At 32.4% G+C, this 8,911-nt stretch overlaps 1 protein-coding gene across 1 annotated transcript in view; it reads right to left on the minus strand.

Moving 5' to 3' along the window:
• Positions 1-1,261: 1,261 nt before the first annotated feature.
• Positions 1,262-8,911, minus strand: part of LOC137616705 (uncharacterized) — a 17,588-nt gene continuing 9,938 nt past the window's right edge. The window contains exon 4 of the mRNA XM_068346702.1: positions 1,262-1,353. Coding sequence (XP_068202803.1) covers positions 1,262-1,353 — 92 coding nt within the window. The remainder of the gene's footprint in view (positions 1,354-8,911) is intronic.

The following is an 8,911-nucleotide window of genomic DNA, read 5'->3' on the forward strand; positions in this document are numbered from 1 at the left end:
CACATAGCTAGAGTTTGTAGAAAGAAGGGATTAGGCCAGCTAGGATGTTCGGGAAACTAGAGTGTGAGAGGGTTCAACTGGATGAGTCCTTCTGTGTGTGTAGAAGGAATAGGATCGACGTTTGTGAGAATGGGATTAATAATTGGTTGGAAATGAGTAAGTATGAACCTAGTATGCATGAGAAGTTAGGGCTAGAAAGTAAACAATTAGCGTTAGTTGAATATAGGAAAAAGAGGAGTTTGAAAGTTTTAAGCGAGGAGAAAGTGCAAGGGAAATTTATAGGTATAGGTAAGAATCTGAATATGCATGACAAGGGTGTAAATGTACAAGTGATTGTTGAAGGTAAATGTATTAATACAGATGAATCATGGCTGAGTATGAATGATACCTATCGTGTGTGTGGTTTTTCATTAGATGTAAAAGAAAGGATGACGAATGCGAGAATGAAAGATAGGAGAATGATAAGTAGTATGAATGAATCTTTTATTGAAGTAGAAAATGGTTTTGATGAAATGGATGAATTGTTGACCGAAATAGTGAGATTTTAGGGCCAGATGATAGTGAGGTAGATGGGATAGTGCGTGATATATTAGATGATAGGGATTTAAATAGTAAAAGTGTTAATGTAGCAAATGATTGTGATAAGGAAGAAGTGAATGAGAGATTGTATGAAGAACCAGTTACTCGGAGTAGAGGTCCTGTTCCCGACTGCAACTGGGTTATGAAAAAAATCAGGTAAGTGTTGTGTAAGATGGATTTGGCGAAGTAAGGGGGGGGGGGAATGTGGAGGATTAATTTTTATTAATTTTTATTTTTTGTGTTTGCCAAATCCTGAGAGAGAGAGAGAGAGAGAGAGAGAGAGAGAGAGAGAGAGAGAGAGAGAGAGGTAGTTAGTGTATCGATTGTTTGTTGTGAGAAAGACTGTTGGTATAAATGAGATGGTTTGTTTACTTTTAGCTAGGTTAGGAGAATGGTAAATGTTTCGGAGCCAATGCTTTTTTTATTTGACTGCTGCTAGAGGCGGTTGTGTGTGAATGCTGGATATACCTTATTCTTTATCACCAGCGTAGAAGTGTTCATTGGTTTTCTGAGTAAGTACAGTTTTTTTTATATTTGCTTGTCGTGATTGTGAATGAAAGGAACAGTTTATTATTTATCTTTGATTATAGTGTGATAGTCTAGTTAGCTGGGAGTGTTCGTAAGTGTTTTTCTTTTTTTCATTTTTAGGCCGCGATTCCTCCTTTGGAGAGATTAAATTTTTTCAGAAATTGGATGTATTGTAGATGACCTGGCCTGTACTACGATTTGGTTTGGACTGCTCTTTTTGAACTGCAAAATCGTCGATGACCTGGCCTGTTTATTAAGATTTCGATTAATGATTATGATTATGATGATGATGATGATGATGACGACTATAACTACCACCCCAATCAGCAAGGCAGTTGTGGCAAATTGCCACACAGTTTAATCTGTTAATCACAGAGCGGTGATAGTAGTAGTTTGCCGTAAAAGACAGTCGGCTTTGTGTTGAGGAGAGTGTTGGTGTCGCAATATTCATAAACACATTTTTGGTGTTGGTGTGCAGTTTAGTTTCAAGTTTTGTTAGGGTTTTATTTTGATTTATTTGAATGATGTTACGTTTTTTGTGTGTTTAGTGTTGAAATTTTGTTAATGCTTTATTGATTTTGAGGGTTTAATTAATTGTGGAAGGGTTTTTGTATTAATTATTTTAGTTTTTAAGAAATATAGTATTAAGGATTTTTTTTTTTTTTTTTTTTTAAGAGTCCAGTTTATGATAAAGTAAGGGGAAAGTTTGTGTTGCAGAGACAATTGTCTGTTAAGTGTGATCAAGGGTGTGGGGGTTGTTGTTGCAACATCCCGCCACAATGTATACGAGGTCCAAGCAATTACCAGACCTGTGAGAGCTTCATCTATGATTGCTCACAGCCCAATTCAGATGCAAAGTCTATGCTCTTAAGCCATAGCGATCGGTAGGAGAGATAATACTTAACCACTCCCTATGGTGAGTATTAAAATCACCAACAAAGACACAAGAAGCCTTTCTATCATCTTTTTGTTTCTTAGCCATAATGGTAAGGAGACAATCGAAGATAGAATCCTTCGTGTCTGGATTCCGGTAGATAGAACACAAATGAATGTTGTTATGCCTGCCACAAACTTTTATTACCTGAATCTCATGACATCCACACTGATAGCAGGACTTATGAGAAGCAGGGTTCTCTGTCCTAATATATACCGCCATTCCCCTGGCCCTAGGGATGGCATCAAGTTTCAAAGTTATTGGCTTCTTAAAACAAGTTATAAGGAGCTCAGATGAGTGCCTCATATCAGAAACCAAAGTTTCTGAGCACAGAAGAATATCATACTTTCTGAATGCATCTGTAAGGTCTCTAATATTTGCATGAAGACCACGAATATTGCAATACATAAGACGACACTGACGGAATCTAGGACGTACTGGTCCCTGATTTCACTCAATGTTTCCGGACAGCATAAGAAATAATATAAATAAAAAAGAGACATCATATTTAAAAACTAGATTAACGAGAATTATAACAAAAACAATATGTACAGAATTATAAATAAAGTAATTGATGATACCCATAGACTATAGTAAAAAGTCGAAAAAACTTGTCAACATGGAGGAGCCGATACACCATGCAAGGCTAAATACCCTCCAGGATAGCCCCTTCAACTGATGGGAGGACATAAAGGATTGTTTTGAGAAGAAAAAGAATCAAAAAAGGAAAAGACAACCTCTTGATAAACCACCAGGCATCCATGGCCCTTCTATTAAGCCTGCCCAACACACTATTTAAAAAAAAACAAGGGGAAGAAAAACAAATTATATGATAGAATATTGGGCCAGAGTGTACCTTCAAGCAAAAGAACTCTAACCCAAGACACTGGAAGTCCATGGTACAGAGGCTATGGCACTACCCAAGACTAGAGAGCAATGGTTTAATTTTGCAGTGTCCTTTTTCTAGAAGAGCTAATTACCATAGCTAAAGAGTTTCTTCTACCCTTAACAAGAGGAAAGTACACTGAACAATTGCAGTACAGTAATTAACCCCATGGGCGAAGAAGTGTTTAGTATCTCATTGTTGTCAGGTGTATAAGGAAAGACGAGAATATGTAAAGAATGGCCCAGACTATTCTGTTTATGGGTAGGCAAATAAAAAATAAGCCGTAACCAGAGAGAGGGATCCAATGTATTACTGTCTTGCCAGTCAAAAATCCAATAACTCTCTAGTGGTAGAATCTCAACGGGCAGCTGGTGCCCTGGCAACTTACTACCTGCATATATATATATATATATATATATATATATATATATATATATATATATATATATATATATATATATATATATATACATAAATATATATATATATATATATATATATATATATATATATATATATATATATATATATATATATATATATATATATATATATACAGAGAGAGAGAGAGAGAGAGAGAGAGAGAGAGAGAGAGAGAGAGAGAGAGAGAGAGAGAGAGAGAGTATTCCCTAATCGGTGAGATGAATTAGTAGAACTTCAAAAGTTCAAATTCGCAGCAAATGTTTATATGTTAAACAGGCTCACATAGGTTCTTTAATAGTTAATCTATCAAATATCTGTTTTAATACAGTTAATGTTTTTTGAAATATTTCATGTTAATGGTTAACTACTTCTTATGTTGTTTATTTATTTCCTTTTTTCCTCTCCTCACTGGGCTATTTTTCCCTGTTGGAGTCCTTGGGCTTATAGCATCTTGCTTTCCTAATAAGGATTGTAGCTTAGCTAGTAAATACACACACACACACATATATATATATATATATATATATATATATATATATATATATATATATATATATATATATATATATATATATAATATATATATATATTATATATATATATATATATATATATATATATATATATATATATATATATATATATATATATATGTGTGTGTGTATGTGTGTGTGTGTGTGTGTGTGTGTGTATATGTATGTGTCTGTGCGTACATTTCTGTATATATACAGTATATATATATATATATATATATATATATATATATATATATATATATATATATATATATATATATATATATAATATATATATATATATATATATATATATATATATATATATATATATATATATATATATAAAATTCACTAGTCTGTTAGTAATAGCAAGAATAAATATAATTTTTTTTTTTCACGGTATTGAAATATGATATGATCAAGAATTAACGTTTCTGTGGTGTAGCTAGCAAATAAGACTTACTGGTTTTCTCCATCCATGTATATAGTTTATAGAGTTTCAGCCCAAATGGCCAAATATACACATTTTGTTACTCTAATAGTTCCTATTGTGAAATCTGCATGATCTTTATTATTTTAAGTCCATAGGGAACCAGTTTGACTGTTTTGCCATTTTATTTTTTACACGAAAACAGAGAAACTTTTATATATGTAATGAAATTTATTAATCAATGTTTTATACTGTTCCTTTAGGTTTTGCTGTGTAATGTTTAGAAATGGATTTTCGATATTAATATTGTATTTCATATGAAAATGTGGTAGCAATTCTTCTAGGATTTGTAAAAGAAAAGAACGAAAATATTCCTGTATCATTAACAAAATGTCAAGCAAGTTCGAAGGCTAAAAGGGTAATAACTATATGAAGTTGGTGATCTGGTCGGAGAAAAATGGCAATAATGATAAAGAAGGAATCTACTGTGAAACCCTTATGGATGTGTGGTTATCTCGCAAGTTTCATTCAAGAAAAAAACTTCCTTGAGTGTGCTATCTTCCGTATTATATGGAAATCGATTGTTGCATTCTTGAAATGGAACTTTATCTTCAAGTGGTTCGAAGCTTGCGATAAATATCTGGGAGGCAGTAGAAGAACGTTTATCAGTCCCTGTAACGAAAGAAGAAACTATAAATACAGTAGGTTGAAATAAATATTTTTCAAGATTTTTGAAATACACCAAAAATATCATCAAAGAACTGTTTGTGCAAGTTTTATTGCCTATTACTATTTTTTTACGTAGTATGTAGATACTGAACATCAGATGTTCTGGTATTCTTTTTTTTTTTTTTTTTTTTTTTTTTTTTTTTACAAAATCATATATACTTTTTATTCTTGAGAATAAACAATACAGATATTTATGTGGAACGTCAGTATGTAGTTATTACTATAACTTAAAGTGATTTATGTCACGTGCAAAAAGGGGAAATATAATTTTATTGTGGGTCAATTTTCTAATAACAATTCAGAATTTAGTTTCAGATTTTTTGTTATATTTTCAGATAAGGCAAAGAAATAAACCATTGCTTTATTCACGAATTCAGAATTGTTTATTGAAGCTATTAAATTATTTCCTCCAGATACTATTATTATTATTATTATTATTATTATTATTATTATTATTATTATTATTATTATTATTGTTTTTGTTGTTGTTGTTGTTGTGTTGTTGTTGTTGATACTTGCTAAGCTACAACCCTAGTTGGAAAAGCAGGATACTATAAGCCAAGGGTTTTCATCAGGGAAATTAGCCCAGTGAGGAAAGGAGACAAGGAAAAATAAAATATTTTTAAGAACAGTAACAACATTAAAAAAAATTTCATATATAAACTTCTAAAAGTTTAACAAAAACAAGAGGAAGACATATTAGACAGCATAGTGTGCACGTGTGTACCCTAAAAAAATAAAGAGAGAACTCTAAACAAAGGCAGTGGAAAACCATGGTACACAAAGTCTATGATACTATCCAAGACTAGAAGGAAATGCTTGGATTTTGGAGTATCCATCCCCTAAAAGAGCTGTTTGCTATAGCTGAAGAGTCTGTTCTATCCTCACCAAGAGGAAATTAGCCACTGAACAATTGCAGTGCAGTAGTTAACCCCATGGGTGAAGAAGAACTGTTTGGTAATCTCAGTCTAGTCGTCTGTGTGAGGGCAGAAAATAATCTGTAAAGAATAGGCCAGACTATTCGGTGTATGTGTAAGCAAACAGAAAGTGACCGTAAAGAGAGAAAAGGATCCAATGTAGTACCATCTGACCAGTCAAAGAACCCCTAACTCTTTGACCGTTGTATCCCAATATGTTGATGGTGCCCTGGCTAACCTTCAATGAAGATTTTGTTGACAGTTCAAGATTAGGTAGTACCATGTTTCAGACACGGTAATTATGAGTCAGCAAAGAATGGTTAAAACGAACATATGCTCCACTCTAGGTTTTGGGTTTCGTTAAAATTAGGTTTATGAACGTCCTAATTTCTCATATTACTTTCGTTCACACTGCATAGACATAAACAAAATTGCAGAAAAATCCAAATTATTGATTTGTTATTTGCTATATTTTCATTCTCTCTCTCTCTCTCTCTCTCTCTCTCTCTCTCTCTCTCTCTCTCTCTCTCTCTCTCTCTCTCTCTAGAGTGAGAGATGTATGAGCATTAGAAATTGATTGGTCCTCTCCATGGATACCCATTAAAGGTGGAGTCAATGGCTGTCAGTCACATTATCTTCATCTTCTGATAAAGGCAAGGGAATTTACAGACTATTCGAGTGAAATAATCTCAGTAGATGAAGACTTTATGAATTTCTCTGTTTTAGTTGCCAATTTCTTGTTACATATTTTATAAATCTGTTCATGCCAGCAATGACCTCGACCGCCAACAACTGAAGTATAAAACTGATAATTTAACCGTGCAGTACCCTAACTAATCGTTGGTCTGTCACTAGTTCAGTTGTAGGAAGTTTTGATACACTTGAGATGGTTATGCTATATATTTACATTTTTTTTTTCAACAAGAAATATATTGTTTTCAACAAAACGCAATTTCCTCTATAAGTTATCGAGTTTGTAATACTTCACTGATAAACTTGTCTCTATAAAATCTTTCCTTTGAATATTAAAAAAAAATATAATTATGTAAATCATCTTATTATCAATTAATGTAGCAAACTGTTACTGCTTTCATAAACTACCTATCAAAATCGCATCGCATGAATCGATATCTCAACTAATTATACAACTCACAAATAATTATCATTTTACATTTACAATTTTACATTTTTAATAAATTCTTAATTCCTTATTCCAGTGACACTATATAGGTCATAAATGCAATGATTAATGTGACTCAGCGTCCCCACTTAAACTTGCTGACAGTTGATATCAAACGCCTAAATTATCCTGAAGGTACTGTCACGCCTGCAATATTTCATTAGAATTTTCCGAGTTTGTCGTGGACTTTTCAACGAAATCGAACACATCACATGCGTTCTTCACTAAACCGTGTTTGTCGTCATTAAACCAAGTAAACATACCGTCTCAAATGTGACTTCAAAGAGAATACCTTTTAAAAGAATTCCACCTGCAATAGTTGGTCGTGCTTATATGCGTTTAATGATATATAGAAATTGAAAAGAAACGTATTTTGGTTCGGTCTTTCCTAAACGATGTTAAAATGAGTGTTTAATACAGACCAGTTAAACAACTGGGAATGGATGATGAGTTGACCATTAAGAACTGAATTAGACTGACAAAAGAAAGTAAAACTACACATGAAAGTTCAATATTCTGGATATGGCAGGATTACCTGTCTGGAGATCGGCTAGTTCAGGAAAGTTCTCCCTGAATCTCATGGTCGTTTCTTTATTATGTTTCCTTCTGATACTTAATTTTTATTACATAAATTTTTCATGCTTACAGTTCCATAAGCATCGTGTCACCATTATTTCATGAACCAAATAACTGTTCCTATAATCTTGTCCATTGTACTAAGCTCTTCATATTCCTTTTATATAATGGAAATAGGGTTCTTTCCGAAACTCTTAACTCAGGTATACAGTATCAGGAGATTTAGTTGTGTCTCTACCCATTTTTTCCTCTTTAGCCAATTTCACCTCAGGTTATTTCTTTCTATAATGTCATTTTAATATTCTACTCTTCTATATTTTTTTCTATTATATGATGGTGGTGGTTAAGTACAGTTATTTTGATATATTCTGAAACTATTTTTTTTAATGTTCTGATATCCTGTATGAGTTTGTTTGACGTTATTAGAGTCATTTCAATGAAGTTTGTTTACACTCTCCTTATATACTTTGTTTACACTGTACTTAAAGATTTTGATCCCCTGTTTGTGGTTGTGGTTCTATGGTAAAATTCTTTTTATGTACTCTTTGGTTTGTCTTTTTCACTCTACTTTTATATTTTGATCTTTTTGTCTGCATTTCTTTAGTATAGGCTTTTAATGTTATGTATGTGTGATCTGTATTAGTTTGTGCTCTGGTAAATGAAAGATACAATCATAATGGTAATATATTTTTCTGCATAGATACATCAAAACACTAAAATTGGATTTTGCTTGAATATTTTTTTCTAATTATTAAATAATCATATGAAAATATGGTTTTGGACCCAATTTAGAAAGAAAAAATGGTAAGTTGAAAACAAAATATGTTCTGTACTGCTCTTTCAAGTCGAGAATTTCTTTTCAGTCTATGCTGATAACTAACACTTAAGCCACCACGGTAAGCTTAGAAAGTAACTCGCATTTGCTCTAATTTTTGGTGTTACATTATATCATCAGAGTAAAAGTGTCTCAGAAAAGCATAAAAAATATCTGTCACAGATGTGTTTTGTCACATTTTGTATTACACTTCCCTCATATAACAGCCCCCTAAAGGCTCAATGTTTTGGCTGATTTAATTTCATATATAATTTTAGTATATGCAAGTGGAATTATTCAAAGGATCAGTGACCTCAGTGAAATTATTCTCAGGGGACTTTTAGAAAACAGGTTGAGACATGGCAAATAGTTTGTAATTCATATATAAAAATGTATC

Source organism: Palaemon carinicauda, chromosome 2 (genome assembly GCF_036898095.1).
Source record: "Palaemon carinicauda isolate YSFRI2023 chromosome 2, ASM3689809v2, whole genome shotgun sequence".
Taxonomy (NCBI): Eukaryota; Metazoa; Arthropoda; class Malacostraca; order Decapoda; family Palaemonidae; genus Palaemon; species Palaemon carinicauda.